Genomic DNA, 16,446 nt, shown 5'->3' on the forward strand with positions numbered 1-16,446 from the left:
AGGGATGATAAGAATACCAGTTCTATTTACCTCTACGTGGATAAGAGGGTCAAACAAAATAGCATAAAAGCGATTTTGCAAACTGTAAAGAAAACCACAGATGTTTGTGGAGTCAATGCTAGCGTAGCCGTTGTTTAGCGGCTTTGCTGTGATGCGTCACTGGGTTAAGGAAATAAACTCATATGGTACAAGACAACCTGGGCTGAGTCCAGAGCCCTCTGTTCTAGCTAAGATATTAACTAGTTTGATGACTTGGTTGAGACACTTTGGGCCGAGATCAGGTGCGTTCAGAGTGGTATGGCTGTAGACAAGACACTTTGGGAGTCTGTTACCCCATCTCTGCAATGAGAATGGAGTCTAGTACCATGCAGAGCTCACAGAGATGGGAAAGGAAATGAGCTGGTGGACAAGGAGCCCTGTGCTTTGTAAATCTGAAGTCTGGCTATAGGATGCCAGGGCATCTCACACGTGGAGGTGCTGGGTGTTTGCTCGTCCCCTTCAAGCTCATGTGTAGGAGCTGAGGGACCACTTTCATCCTGGGGCCCTGCCCTCTGCCAGCCTTCTCCGAGGGGTGGAATGTTCCACTGGGGAGCTTCCTGGGCATGTTCTTTTCTCCTACAAACCTGAGAGCACAGAAGATGCATCTGGCTGGCTTCCTGCTCCTCTTTCTGGCTGGACGACTGGTCCTTTCTCAAGGTCAGCTGCATCCCAAGCACTATGGCCAGGGTCATGCCCACCTCCCCCATCAGGCTCCTGGCACAGGTGAGGGCTTCTCCAGCCTCAAGATCAACCCAGGCAACACCACCTTTGCCCTCCGCTTCCACCACCTGTTGGCTTCCCAAGCCCCCGAGGGCAGTATCTTCTCCCCTCTGAGCATCTCCGCAGACTAGCTATGCTGTCCCTGGAGGTCAGCTTGCACAGCAGGACTCAGATCCTGGAGGGTCTGGGCTTCAACCTCACACAGGTATCAGAATTCGACAACCACCAAGGCTTCCAGAACCTTCTGCACACTCTCCACCTCCCAGGCAACAGGCTGGAGATATGCGTGGGCAACGCCTTGTTCCTGAGCCCTGAGCAACTGCTTCTTCTGAGATTCCTCAAGGACTCCGCAACCTTCTGTGAGTCTAGACTCTTCTGCACCAACTTCAAAGACTCTGTGAGCATGACCCAGCTAATCAACCACCACCTTAGGGAAGAAACTCGGGGGAAGATTGTGAATTTGGTCAGCAAGCTCAGTGCCGATACTATGACGATGCTGGTAAATTACGTGTACTTCAAAGGTCAGTGTGTTGGTGAATCCCACTCTTCCCTTTCCCCCTAACTTATTGAAGGCTCATGTGTCAAAGAGAAACCCCTCAAAACAGAAAGTGGATGGATTGAGTCTGATACATTGAGCAGCCTTCAGGAAATTTAATGTTAGAGCATAAGATATTTAAGTTTATATAATATTGATTTCCATCCCTTCATACTTCTAGACAGGTTTTCTTATTTATTTTTTTAATAACAGCAATGTATGTGTGACAAACATCTTCTGAATTCATATCAAAGCTTTACCCCTTATCAAGAGTGCAAATCCAGCAGGCTGTTTGCTTGAAGTGAGGATATGAGTCCCTGCTTCAAGTTTTATTTCTAAGGATCAAATGATCTCACATATTTATATGTTCCTTAGAGGAGGGCCTGAAGGGATTGGCAAGCTTTAGGTCCCAGCCAAATCCAACAGACCACCTGTTTGTGTAAATAAAGTTTTATTGGCACACAGCCACACCCACTCATTTATGTATTATCTCTGACAGCCTTTGCAAGACAGAGATTAACTGTTGCTATTGAGACAAAATGACCTGTAAAGCATAAAATATTTACTTTCTGACCCGTTGCAGAAGAAGATTGCAGATCTCTGAGCATTAGACATGCTCAATAAATAGAGCATTTGCAATTACTCTAATGACAACAATTTTGAAGACCTTTAAAAATACATAAAAGTATAAAAACATAATAAAAAGTATTAAAAATACATGGAAGTATAAAAGAAAAAATAGAAGTTGTCCATAATCTTACCTTCCTGAGTGAACCAGCATTATTTAGCCTAATTCCTTCCAGTCTTCTATTTATACACATATGTTGATAAAGTTGAAATCACAGGTGGGGACGGTTTTGTACAGTGTGTATCATGTAGGGTGCCATCCAGGGAGCAGAGTCACCGTAAGTGTTAAGAGAAAGAGGATTGTCCTAGGAATTAGACTTGGTGTATTTGTGGGAGGGACTGGGGAAGTGAAGGTCTGGAGGAAGAATTTGGAGGGAAAGAGAAAAAGGCACTGGAGCTGGTAGACAAGTTGGAACTTCTCTGGAAGTCTGTATGCCAGCTGGGCACATCCAGCCACCAGATCGGTTTCACATAGGGGGAGCCTGGGAAGAGGCCCAGGCCGTAGTCTGGGGACACAGTTGGGCACCATGGAGGAGCTGGACATGAACTTGGAGGACAGCATGGATATCTGCAGCACACACCTCCTCTGGTCTGTCCATCATCTCGTCTGCCTTCAACGGGAGATGGCTGTTTCACATCTGACTCCCAGTCTCCTGCTGTGACCACCTTGAATCTACAGGAAACACATTCTGGGAAACAGCCCCAGACTAACAATTCAGCCACACAGGTCATTACTTGCATTTTACATGTAGAATTTTTACACGTAGAATTTTTACACACCATTGAAAATTAAAAAAAAAAATTACATGTAGGATTTTTACACACCATTGAAAATTTAAAAAAAATTAAATTCTGCAATAACTATAAAATCACAGCAAGTTGCAGAGTTGTGTGGAGAGGTCCCATGTACCTTTCACTCAGGTTCCCCTGGATAATGTCTTACATTTGCTGCTGTTGTTTAGTCGCTCAGCTGTGTCTGACTCTTTGCGATACCACGGACTGTAGCCAGCCAGGCTCCTCTACCCGTGGAATTTCCCAGGCAAGAATACTAGAGTGGGTTGCCATTCCCTTCTCCAGGGGATGTTCCCGATCCAGGTGTCAGACCCACATCTCCTGCAGTGCAGGCAGATTCTTTACCACTGAGCCACCCAGGGAACATCTTACATAATTGTATACAGTTGCAAACCATGAATTTATTTATAAAATTTTATTTTATTTATAAAAATAAACTTTATTCAGATGTTATCAGTTTTCACATGCACTCGTGTGTGTGTAGTTTTACGCTCTTGAAAAATTTATTTAGATCTCATTTTAGTGGCTGTACAATATTCTATTAACTCCATTCAACTGGAAAAAATAATATAATTTACAGGTATAATATACACTATCACCACACCCAAGTCTCTAGCCAGAAATAATGAAGTTTTTGGTGCTCTCTTCCTGTAACCTTCTTTCCAATTGGGTTAGTGCTCATGACACAAGCAAAAGGCTCTCCAGAAATAGAAGGGAAATAGCCTGCCCTCTGACACATTTGCCCGTCACCTTGGGGATATAAATGTAGCCTCAGGCCCTCAATCTAGGTTACATGGTGTGAAGAGTGGAATGACTGTGGTTTATCTTCAAAAATGAAAAGTACCTAGAAGAAAACAAATCAAAGATGTGCAGCATCTTTGTAGATAAAATTATATTGAGAGATACTGAAGTGGGCAAATGAAAAAAAAAAAAGTATACTGATTTTATGAATAGGGAGACTTAAGGTGCTAAAGATGTCAGCCCCCCAGCAATTGATCTAAATTTTTTAATGTAATCCCAACAGTTTGGGGGGTAAATTTTTGTTTATTTTTGGCTGCACTGGGTCGTCATTGCTGTGCACAGGCTTCCTTTAGTTGCCGTAGGTGAGGGTTACTCTCTGGTTGTGGTGTGCAGGCTTCTCTTTGTTGCTGAGCATGGATGGTAGTGTGCGAGGGCTCAGTAGTTGTGACCCATGGGCTGAGTTGCTCTATGGCACATGGGATCTTCCTGGACTATAGATTGAATCTGTGTTCCCTGCATTGGCCAATGGATTCTTAACCAGTGGACTACTAGAGAAGTCCCTCCTAACAGCTTTTTAAAAGATTATTTTTGGTGCCAGTTAACAAGCTGATTCTAAAATGTATGTGAGAGAGCAAAGGGCCAAGAATAGCTAAAAGGGGAGAACCTGCCTGCTGGGGAGCAAAACCGGTTATAAATCTATATTAATTTAGACTGTGTGGTACATGTAGACCAAGGGGACAGAATAGAAAGGCTGGAATAGAACCCAGAAGTGGCCCCTTGGATATACAAACATCTGATATTTGAAAAAACCTGCATGATAGAATGTTGAGAAAAAGGATAGATTTTTTTTTTTTAAGTGGTGTAGGGACAGTAGCCTCATGGGGGGAAAAATGATTTTGTACGCCTCCCTCCTACTGATAATAAGCATTCATTCCAGGTGACATAAAGCCCTAAATGCAAAAGGTAAGAGCAAAGCTTGTAGATGATGGAGGGAAGTATCTTCAGGACCTGGAGGTGGGAAAATGTCCCTAGGTAAGACACAGAGATCTAACCATAAAGGAAAAAAACTGATATGCTCGCTGCATCAAAGTGGAGAATTTCAGTCACCAAAGCACACCATTATGAAAGTGAGAAGACAAGCCAGGGACAAAGAAAACTCACGGACAACATACAGAATTGATAGACAACTAGTGTTAGAGAACTGCAAATCACTAAGAAACAGCCCTATAGAAATACGGGTCAAAAATGTCGCCTGGCACTGAGCCAAAATCAAACTAACAACCCACTACCAAAACTAATAAAAAACTCCCATGTGCGTGTGCTAAGTCACTTTAGTCATGTCTGACCCTGTGCAGCCCTATGGACTGTAGCCTGCCAGGCTCCTCTGTCCATGGGATTCTCCAGGCAAGAATACTGGAGTGGGTTGCCATGCCCTCCTCCAGGACATCTTCCTGATTCAGGGATCGAACCCGTATCTCTTACATCTACCTGCATTGGCAGGGGGTTCTTTACCACTAGCGCCACCAGTTGATCCATAAACACAAGAGTACTCAATCTTACTTTAAACTGAGAAAGGGCATGTCTGAAGCACAACAAGCTACCACTGCACAAACACCAGGTTGACAAAATGAAGTCCAACAATTTCAAGTAACTGGTGAAGACATGAAAAGATCTTGCTGGGTATCCTCTTGGGTCTCTTACTTTAGAATCTTTCTGAACCCCCAGATCCATGCCCCAGGCAGGTCTGGTGTTGAACTGATGGGATGGTAAGGTAAGGGTCTGGAGTGATGGTTGGGGGGATGTGTTTCTTGGATGGAGGATGGGCTTATTGGTCCACAGATGCCTGGTACCCTCTTCCCTTCTTCCCTCCAGCTCTGCGGGAGAAACCATTCATCCCTTCCTTGACCGCTCCCCACAACTTCTATGTTGATGAGGACCCCACAGTCAAGGTGCCTGTGATGCCACAGGATACCCAGCACCACTGGTATCTTCATGACAGGTACTGCCCTGCTTGGTGCTGTGGACGGATTGCCAAGGAAACCCAACAACCCTCTTTATCCTTCCTAACCAAGGGAAGATGGAGCAGGTGGAAGCAGTTTTGACTCCCAAAATGCTAACAAGATGGAGCAACTTGCTCTGGAAGAGGTAATCCATCAGGGCATGGTGCAGGCTGAGTCTGCACTGTGAACCCTTTCAACCAGAGTCAGTGCCCCAAATTGGCAGGGGGATCACCAAATTTCGGAAGAAGTCTTACTTTCTCCAAGACTTTCAATGCTGCTGCTTAGTCGCTTCAGTCGTGTCCGACTCTGTGCGACACCAGAGACGGCAGCCCACCAGGCTCCCCCGTCCCTGGGATTCACCAGGCAAGAACACTGGAGTGGGTTGCCATTTCCTTCTCCAATGCATGAAAGTGAAAAATGAAAGTGAAGTTGCTCAGATGTGTCCGACTCCCAGCGACCCCATGGACTGCAGCCCACCAGGCTCCTCTGTCCATGGGATTTTCCAGGCAAGAGTACTGGAGTGGGGTGCCATTGCCTTATCTGACTTTCCATGGGTTTCCTTAAATAAGGATTGCCAATACTGTGTCTAAATTTTGCCCTCATTAGTGAAAAGAGAACCAAACTAGGAGTTAGGAATCCTGGGTTTACATGTAGCCCTTACACTACCCACTCCAGAATCCTTGCCTGGGAAATCCCATGGACAGAGGAGCCTGGTGGGCTATAGTCCATGGGGTCGCATAAGAGTTGGACATGACTAAACAACAACAACCTGTACTGCACAAGTCCGGGGTGAAGAGACACCAGCTCTCTGAGGGTCCACCTTGTGCAATGAATGAGTAGATTTCTGGTCAAGATGCTGACCATTCTGCTATAGAGGCTTTTAGGAAAACCCCACCCACCCACCCCAGCAAGTACCAAGGAAGCTTTCACATCACCCTGAGGCTATGAGGAGGAAAAAGTCTTCAAACACACTTGAGAAAAGGACCTCAGGTCAAGGCCGTATAGGGATGGGCAATTCACACAACACATGTGGTAGAGGAATTCTATCCAAAGAAATCACCGGTTGCAAACAAGTGAAAACCATGGGGCCCCATCAGTTCAGTTGCTTGGTTGTGTCCAGCTGTTTGCGATTCCATGGACTGCAGCATACAGGGCCTCCCTGTCCATCACCAACTCCTGGAGCCTGCTCACACTCATGTCCATCGAGTCAGTGATGCCATCTAACCACCTCATTCTCTGTCATCCCCTCCTCTTCCTGCCTTCAATCTTTCCCAGCATCAGGGTCTTTTCCAATGAGTTAGCTCTTTGCATCAGGTGGCCAAAGTATTGGAGTTTCAGCTTCAGCATCAGTCCTTCCAATGAATATTCAGGACTGATTTTGGCCCCATCAGAGACAAAGGCAAAACTGCCACATGAGGAGACCAGTATCTCCTGACACGTGTGTAGAAAACCACATCTGCTTAGAAGAGCTGCCAAAGGAAGGAAGCCTTGCAGACGGCTGACCCCGGGGTCAAAGGAGCCTGACTTTAAGTCACCGGGAGCACTCACTGAGGGCATGGCACAGAACTCTGATGGAGTGAGGGCAGGGAGCGAGTGCCCTCGAGAAGAGCCCAGCCCAGACAGAACCCCTGGCTAGTTCAAGAGTCCAGTGTTTTAACCCACTGCCTCTTTCAGCCATTTTTGCAGGAAGCTCAAGTTGTATCCCCCCAGGTTCTCCATTTCCAGCACCTATAGATTAGATCGGATTTTGCCCGAGCTGGGCATCACAGACCTGTTCTTGCAGCAGGCTGACTTGTCTGGCATCATGTAAGAGCTAAACCTGCGGGTGTCCAAGGTAAGTCATCCATGGGTATCAACCCCTGGAGACCTTGGAGGGGAACTTCAACCTCTTGGAAGGTGCTGGGTGCTGGGTGCTCTACCGGCCACCATGTGAAGTTTCAGAGCCCAAGTTTTACCCAATAATCCCTGGGCATAGGGAGTCAAGAAGTGACCCACCATGTGCTGGGTATGGTGCTCGATGCTGGGAATCCAGGGGCCACCAGGCCCCTGCCCTCAGAGAGCTGTCCCAGTCAAGTCATAGACGGTAGCAACAAGAGTGACAAACGCAGTAACAGAAACAGAGGAAGGATGCAGACGAGGCTGGGTTGTTCCATGCATTTCTTAGGTGAAAAAAAGGGACCTGTGACCTCAGTTACGTAAGATAAAGTTGTGCTAGAGGGTAGAGTCTTGGGTTTGAGAGTTCAAGTTTTAGTTCCGCCTCTTATGACATTAAAAGTTCCGCCTCTTATGACCCTCCTTTGACCCCACGGTCAGCTGTCTGCAATGTTACCCAGCCTCTGGATTAATCTTTCCTCATCTGTAAAACAGACATTAGACATTGACATCATAGGATGGTTAAGAAGATTTAAAAGAGTGTAGGCAGACAGTATGTGCTCAATAAATGATCACAATCACCATTGTATAAATAAGGGATCTTTAGCTCAATGACCCTCCCCATGGTGTAGAAATTCCTGCTGTGTTTTCTCAACAAATGGCTTTGGTCTTCAGTAGTCTCTGGTCTCTCCAGGCTTCCCTAAGCCCTGACTCATGCTCTCTGGTGGCTCAGATGGTAAAGAAGCTGCCTGAAATGCCCTGGGTCAGGAAGATCCCCTGGAGAAGGGCATGGCTACCCACTCCAGTGTTCTTGCCTGGAAAATCCCATGGACAGAGGGAGCCTGGCAGGCTACAGTCCATGGGGTTGCAAAGTGTTGGACACAGCTTAGCGACTAACATACACATGCTCTCTCTCAGAGCTAACACTAGTCATTTCCCTTCCAGAGTTTCCGCAAGGCCATCCTGGAGGTGGGTGAAGTTGGCACCCAGGCTGCAGTGGCCCCCGGCAGTTTTGTCACCTTTTGGCCCCCAGGACAATTGCTAAGCCCTTTGGTTTAACCGGTTCTTCCTTGTGATCTTTTCCACCAATGCCCAGAGCATCTTCTTTCTGGGAAAAGTGGTCAACCCCACAAAACCATAGCCCTCCCAGGGCTGGCTTGTCTGTTACAATCAGGAGGACGTAGCCTGGAGGGCGAGGTGTGTGCAGCTCTGGGCTTGGAGTGGAGGATGCAGAAGATGCAGAGGATCCGGGGAAGAAGTTGTTGGTGAAGGATGCGGGTAGTATCTGAAGGGTGTGGACTGGACACCCAGCTCCTCAGGGCTCTGTCACCCCAGACAGATCATCTAACCTCTTTGAGCAGGTCTACCTTGGAAAGTGGGAGAAATGTCCACCACCACCCCCACCGCCCAGGGTAGTTATACAGATTAAACAAAATGATGGCTACGGGGAGCCTGGCTCAGCGCTTCCCATATAGTGGATACTCAATCAATGCATCCCTTTCCTATCCCTCTGGGGTTTGCCTGTGGTCCCCTGGCACACCTGGTCCAGGACACAGTGGTGAGATGTTCCAAATTCCAGTAAGTTCACGAGGTGTGTGTGTGTGGAAGGCAGTCGTGGTGTGGGCAGCCAGTGGACAGGGTAGGTGCCATTTCAGAGCCAGGGTTCAGAAGGCCTTGGCAGGGAGAGTGCCCAGCAAGGCATCTGCTACCGAGACTGGAGATGGAGGCTCAGGGAGGCAAGCTGTCGCAGGGGAGCTCAGGCCCTGCCCCACCTGTGGTCACGGGGATGTGGCCAGTATCCCTCTCAGAGCAGATTGCCATGGCCACGGACTGAGCTTCACAAGAAGGAGAAGTGTGAGATGTAGGAGTCTAGAGGCCTATCTTCCCATCCCTGCTGTGCCCTCGAGGTGCTCTGAGACTTTTGTGGTCCTTCCCCCTCTGGACTTCAGTGTCCCAACCTTGGTAATGTTAGCTGGCCCAGTATTAAAAAGCAGAGACATCACTTTGCTGACAAAGGTCCATCTAGTTAAAGCTATGGTTTTTCAGTTATGGTTGGATGTAAAAGTTGGACTATAAAGAAGTCTGAGTGCCGAAGAATTGATGCTGTTGAACTGTGGTGCTGGAGAAGATGCTTGAGAGTTCCCTGGACAGCAAGGAGATCAAACCAGTCAATCCTAAAGGAAATCAGCCCTGAATATTCACTGGAAGGACTGGTGCTGAAGCTGAAACTTCAATACTTTGTCCACCTGATGTGTAGAGATGACTCATTGGAAAAGATCCTGACCCTGGGAAAGACTGAAAGCAGGAGGAGAAGGGGACGACAGAGGATGAGATGGTTGGATGGCATCACCGACTTGATGGACATGAGTTTGAGTAAACTCAGGGAGATAGTGAAGGACAGGGGAGCCTGGCGTGCTGCAGTCCATGGGGTTACAAAGAGTCAGACACGACTTAGCAACTGAACAACAACAGGTGGCCCAGCTCAGACCGTCTTTGAGTTTGTGGGGTGAAGCCTCTGAGGAGGGGCCACTCAGAGTCTGTGAGAATAAACCTCTCCCCCTCCCATGGGAGGAGGCAGGCTGACAGGACCTGGCTGTGTTTGTCCTAAACCTCAGTAATTTCCAGCAAATGCAAGGTCTAGTGGGTTTTGTTCGTTTGTCTGTTTTGATGCTGAGTGTCAGAGGCAGCAGGAGGTTTCACAGCCACAAAATCAGAGTTTACATTGGTGACAAGGAAAAGTAGACTGAGCGCCATCTACAGAGCTGACAATTATTCAAGAATCAAAATATTCCAGGGACTGTGTGACTTGGTCCTGGTACTTGGCCCAAATAATGCCACGATGGCAGAATAGGATCATGGCAGGAAGCTAGGAAGCCAATATCTGGAGCAGGAGATAGACAACTTTTTTGACAGAAAAAGCCATGGGGAACAAACTGAGGAGCGGAAGATTCTGGGGTCTCCCCCATTTCCTCTGTAACACAGCTGATGGCCTCAGGTGTCACCGACAGAGAGAAGATCGTATAGGAGGAAATATCTCAGCAATGCCAGCCCAGCGCTAACCACACCAGCTCTGGGCTACAAGGTCAAGAGCCTGCCAGGGCTCAGCACCAAGTCCTCCAAGGCCCTGAGGACCTCACTCTTTTCTTGCCAACCCTGGTTTAATTGGTCCATTTCCCCCTGCACCTGCTGGGATGTTGGATTCTATTTTTCAACAGCCAGGCAAGAGATAGTTAAGCACAGGCTGACTCACTTCCCTGTCTGCCCCTACAGCAGCAGGGGTGGGTGGATTTAAGAGTCCCAGACAAGCCTGGAAGAAATGCAGGCCTGGAGTTACCATGGCAATGACACTGCTGGAGTGATGTGAGGAAGTGAAGCTCTGGTATGAGGAAGGGGAGGAGAGGGGTGCAGTCCCCTTGAGAGTGATGCCTTCTTGTTCTAATTAAGCTCATCTCATTCCCTCCTCTGCTCAAAAGCACTCATTGGCTCCCTATTGCCTCCAGGATAAAGTTCATATTCTTCCAACTGTAGTCAAGGCCCCCCCCAATCTTGTCCCTGCCTGCCTCTCCCGCCCCCCACCCCTCTCTTGTCCTCACTCACCCAGTGACTGCACTCATGGAAAGTCTGATGTCTTCCCAGGCTGCCCATAGCTTCCCACCTTTGGGCTTCTGTCCCTTCAGATCCCTATCACCCAGAACGCTCCCTTCCCCATCTCTGAGAATCTATTAGGATTTCCAACAAGTGCCTCCTGCTGTCCCTAAGGCAGACAGTCTTCCTACCATCAAACATAGCTGGCTGACATTAATCTCTGCCTCCCACTGGGTCAACCCTGGCCCCTGTTAGACAGAACATCTCAGAGGGAGGACCCTGTTCACATTGCATTCCCTTCACTCACCTCAGTACCTGACCCCAGTGCTGATCGTCTGGTCTGGCACGTGACTCAGGCCCAACCAATGGTTGGTGACTGAATGAATGAATGGAAGAAGCTGTACCCTGAGCAAGGTCCCCATGTTATTTGTTCTGTATCGCCACCCCCCGACACACCCCAGGAATTGATTGGGTAAATATTTAGTCCAGCTTCTCAGATTTCAAAATGTCCTTTTGGAGCATTAAAAAAAAAAAAAATCTACAGGGCTGTGTGTGACCCTTGTTTTGCTACTTGGGAGGCACACCGTGGGCATGGAGTTCAGTGTCGGGAGGTGGGGTATGCTGGTGATTTCTGTCATTCTCCTCTGGCAGGAAAGGCACAGTCTTTCTTCACTTTGCAATTGGAGAGCGGAGGGAGGCAAGGGAGTGTCACGAGTGTCATGGTGGAGCCTGGGGGACCCGGATGCCAGTGGATGGATGAATTGCCCCGCCCTCATAAGCAAGTGTGGAGAGAAACATCGCGGGTTCATTTGGTTATTCATTCTCTCCTTTAACAAAGACTGGACTGGCCACTAGCCAGGAAGCCAGGGGTATTTCCTCAATGCGAGAAGAGGCACTTGAAACTTGGGCTGGGACAGAAAGTCTGCATTCCCGGCGTCTCTGTTACCTGCACCGAGGACAACCTCTTACCTCTCTGGATTTCACTTTCCGCACCTGTAAGTGGGTACATAATCCTGCATCATCTATAGAGGTAGGGAGCAGATGGACATGGGATCCATGGAAGATCCAGGCCTGGGAACCCCCAGCTCTGACGGAGCCTGTGAACGTGTAGACATGTGAAGGGCAGGACAGTGTCTGTTCCATCCCTGGCTGCCTGGGAAGGTGAAGTGTCCTTCTCTGAGCCAGAGCAGATCTAAGCCTAATGGTTTCCAAGCCCTGAGCATCTGCAGCGAGCAAGGCACAGTGACAAGTGCTTTCAGGGTGTTACCAAGAGGCCATGAGCATCTGAGCACAGAGCTGGACTTTGGAGGCAGAATGCCTGTGCTTGAACCTGCACTCGACCCATGACCGAGTACACGAGTTGGTTAGTGTACTAATTTTGCTCTAACAAAGGACCACAGCTGAGTGGTTTAACAACAGAAAGTGTATTATTTCACCCTTCTGGAGGCCAGTAGGCCATGATCAGAGTGATGGCAGAATGGTGGAGTTGGTTCCTTCTGAGGCTCGGAGGGGGCATCTGTTGCGGCCTCTCCCCTGGCTCCTGGGGGTTCCCTGGCCATCTTTCCTTGGCTTGTAGATCTCTGCTTTGTCTTCACATGGTGTTCTCCTTGTGTGGGGGTCTCTTCCCAGATTTCCCCCTTCTACAAGGACGTCAGCCATACTGGATTAAAGGCCCGGCCTCGTTCTGAATGACTTTACCTGAACTAATTACATCAGCAATGACCCTATTTCCAAATCAGGTCACCTTCTGAAATGCTGGTGGTTAAGTCTTCAATTTTGAGGAGATGCGCTTGAACCTCTGACCCGATGCGGGACTTGGGTCCCCCGTCTGTGCCTCAGTTCCCTTGCCTGTGAAATGGAGATGAGGCACCTAACGCATGAGTAGACTCTGGATGAGTCACTGTACTTAAAGCACCTACCTTTGCTGTTCCATAAATGCTCGCTACTGTTATTTCATTTTATCTCTTATCACAATTCTCCCCTAGAGCAGGGTCACAACTCCACCTGCCCGCCAGAGCTGGCAGGTGGCCCAAGCAGGTAAAGCAGGCTGACAGCCATGGGGACCAAGAAGGTGGAATAGTAAGAGCCCCCATTGAAAGACATTTCTGTTCCACGTTGTCACACTCACTTGGGGGTGACAGAACTCAGTTCTGCCCAGGGTGAAACTCACCTATTGGGAATAGTGCTCTTCATTGCTCTTGATGTCAATGGAAAAATAAATCTAGCATGACTTACTCAGTCCTTAAAATCCCCATATCCTGGCTACTGGCTCATCCTATCTCACCCCAGTTGTTGTGGACTGAATTGTATCCTCCAGAAGTTTGTATATTGAAGCCTGAACCCCCAGTGAATGGGCCTTCAGGGAAGTAATTCAAGTTCGGTGAGGTCATAAAGATGGGATCCTCATCTCATAGCACTAAGTGTGCTCATTAGAGAAAGAGACACCAGAGCTTGCTTCTTCTTTCTCCCCCTCTTTCTCTGTCCCCACACAGGCACAGAGGAGGGACTGTGTTAGGACTCAGCAAGGAGGTGCCATCTACAAGCCAGGAAGACAGATCTCACTAGAAACGAACCTGGACATCACCTTGGTCTCAGACTTCCAGCCACCAGAACTGAGAAACATGTTTCTTTTGTGTGAGCCCCTCCGTCTGTAGTCTTTTGTTTTGGTAGAGCAGACTAATCCATGCCCTGAGACACCCTAAGAACTTTCTCTTTCAAGTGTTCCCGTCCCCAGCCCCCCTTCCTTCAGAACCTAAGTGGCAATGGGGAGTCAGGGCTTGCCCCATTCCCCAAATTCTCAAGCTAGTCCCTAGACTGTAAGCCTGGGACATGGTACCTGGGGTGCCTCCACGGACATACACACGGGCTGGAGAAGTCTTTTCAGCATCTCGTTTAGCCCCATCTTTCATCAGAAACCCGTTTTAAGGTATTACACTAGTCTCCCATCGCTGCCGTAACCAGTTAGGACCAACTGAGCAGGGTAAAGCAACACAAGTTTATTCTCTTATGGCTCTGGAGGTCAGAAGTTCAAAATGGGTCTTCCTGGGCCAACATCAAGATGTCGTGTCAGCAGAGTTTGCTTCTGGAGTTCCATGGCCCAAGGCTCCACATCCCATTGTTTGTTTCCTCCTGCTTCCCTGATCACGTCTCCTTCCAAGAGACTCTCAAAAGGTAACAAACACTGATTCCCTCGCCTCCTCTGTCTCTGCTCTCTCTTTCCCCCCGATTCTGCTTCTCCCCCTCATAAAGAAGGGCCCTTATGATAACACTTAGGACTCACCTGTGAAATCCATAACAGTACTCCCCAATCCCGTTTCAAGATCAAAGTCCCTTTTGTTCTATCAGGTTACTGTCACAGGTTCTGGGTGTTAGGACATGGATATCTTTGGGAAGCTGTTGTTATCCATACTACACAGCTTTGATGTTCTTCGGTTGCTGCTGCTGCTAAGTCACTTCAGTAGTGTCTGACTCTGTGCAACCCCATAGATGGCAGCTCACCAGGCTTCCCCATCCCTGGGATTCTCTAGGCAAGAACACTGGAGTGGGTTGCCATTTCCTTCTCCAATGCATGAAAGTGAAAAGTCAAAGTGAAGTCACTCAGTTGTGTCCGACTCTTAGCAACCCCATGGACTGCAGCCTACCAGGCTCCTCCGTCCATGGGATTTTCCAGGCAAGAGTACTGGAGTGGGGTGCCATTGCCTTCTCCATCTTCAGTTGCTAAGTTGTGTCTAACTCTTTGCCACTCCATGGACTGCAGCCTGCCAGGCTTCTCTGTCCTCCGCTATCTCCCAGAGTTTGCTCAAATACACGCCCATTGAGTCTGTGATGCCGTCCAACCATCTCATCATCTGTTGTCCCCTCTCCTCTTGCCTTCAGTCTTTCCCAGCATCAGGGTCTTTTCCAATGAGTCGGCTCTTCGCATCAGGTGGCCAAAATATTGGAGCTTCAGCTGCAACATCAGTCCTTCCATTGAATATTCAGAACTGATTTCCTTTAGGATTGACTGGTTTGATCTCCTTGTGTGGGACTTTGTTCTTGCAAGAGATGCTCAAAAGGTAACAAACACTGATTTCCTTCCTAGAAAGCATAGTTTGGGAAGCTCTTGGTTATGAGATGAGGGACTCTTGCTTACATCACGTGGCATGATGGATGGAAAACAAAGCCTGAAAAATGAGACCTAGTCTCCCCTTGTTAAGGCCTCTCCCTAGCAGCCGTGTGCCGTTGGGCTGATCACCTACCCTCTCTCGACTTCCATCTTCTCACTGATTCCTTAGGGGTTCCAGCACCCATCCTCCAGTGCATGGCGAAGGTCGTGAGCACACTACCAAGCCCGGTAGTGACTGTGCTTGTCTCTAGATTGAGGCAAAGCTCAGTATTATCCCCTTCGCAGGGTGGCTGGAAGTACTCAACTAGATAAAGGGCCAAAACTGGGTCCAAAATTATGGGGCGAGAAAGCAGATGTCTCAGAGGTTCTAGAGGGATCCTGTTTGCTGAGCAGCAGGGTCACGTTCTCTGGGTAATACCCGACCCTCTGTTTCCTCTACCAACTGCACACCCCACATTTACTCACACAGCCTTCTGGGTCATGGCCACACACTGTACACCCCAGTTATTTGGAAGCCCCAGGCATGAGGACACTGGCAATGAAACAAGGGTTGAGCCAACACCCCACAACTTGAAAACAGTCTTGAAAGAGTGGGGCTGAGTTTTGAAGCCCCAATGTCAAGGTAGAAAAGGACAGTTCAACTGAGCCCACAGAAATCCTGGGGACAGACTTTTGCTTTGCAAAACACACTGGCCTTGAAGCTGGTGGCCTGAGCAGTCAGCCCCACTCTGTCCCTAACTGATGCACATCTCTGAAAAGTCCCTTCATCTCTCTGAGCCTCAGTTCAGTTACTGGTGCAATAAGAGGGGTGGAGACAGTGATCCCTCATCTCAGCCATTGCGGTGGTGGTGGTTTAGCCGCTAAGTCAAGTCTGACTCTTGTGATCTCATGGAGGCTTCTCTGTCCACGGGATTCTCTAGGCAAAGTCCCTCTTGATACATTTAATTTCCACCAGGAGCTGGCTGTAGGGGTCCATGAACCTTGTAAGTGCACAGCCTGCATAGAGTTTGGGCTCTCATTTCCCCAGATCTGCAGCAAATTGGCTGCAGGAAACAAAGCTAAAGAGGGTTTGGAAGGGTGTTTCTCTTTGTGTCTGGACAGCTGGTCACCTGTCCAGCCTGGTCCACCTAGGGTGTTTGTGCCATAGCAATTGGTGGCTGGTGTAGGGTTTTCAGGGCAGTGAGGGGCTGGTCCTGATCAGAGCTCAGCCCTGCAAACGACTGGACAGGGAGGAGCCAGGGAAGGGGAGGAGCCACAGAAGGGGTGGGGCCAGGGGAGAGGCAGTCAGGGCTCTGCTTGGTCAGTGACAGAAGCTGGCTCCAGTCCAGCCAGTTCTCTACCAAGCCCTACGACAGTCGCCTCTGCTGTGTGCACGCTCATCACCGGACAGAGTAAGTACAGGCAATGTGGACCGAGGACCTGTGGGGCTT

General features: G+C 48.7%; 1 protein-coding gene across 1 annotated transcript; it reads left to right on the top strand.

Annotated features, from left to right (window-relative positions):
* The first annotated feature begins 629 nt into the window (after positions 1–629).
* SERPINA4 (serpin family A member 4) lies at positions 630–8,467 on the top strand. Its single transcript, XM_055556585.1, is given in 7 exon segments — positions 630–882; positions 885–1,280; positions 5,327–5,455; positions 5,458–5,599; positions 7,129–7,288; positions 8,272–8,351; positions 8,353–8,467. Coding segments are annotated over 7 exon segments (1,266 nt in total). The 5' UTR covers positions 630–638.
* The last annotated feature ends 7,979 nt before the right edge of the window (positions 8,468–16,446 follow it).

Source organism: Bubalus kerabau, chromosome 19 (genome assembly GCF_029407905.1).
Source record: "Bubalus kerabau isolate K-KA32 ecotype Philippines breed swamp buffalo chromosome 19, PCC_UOA_SB_1v2, whole genome shotgun sequence".
NCBI lineage: Eukaryota > Metazoa > Chordata > Mammalia > Artiodactyla > Bovidae > Bubalus > Bubalus kerabau.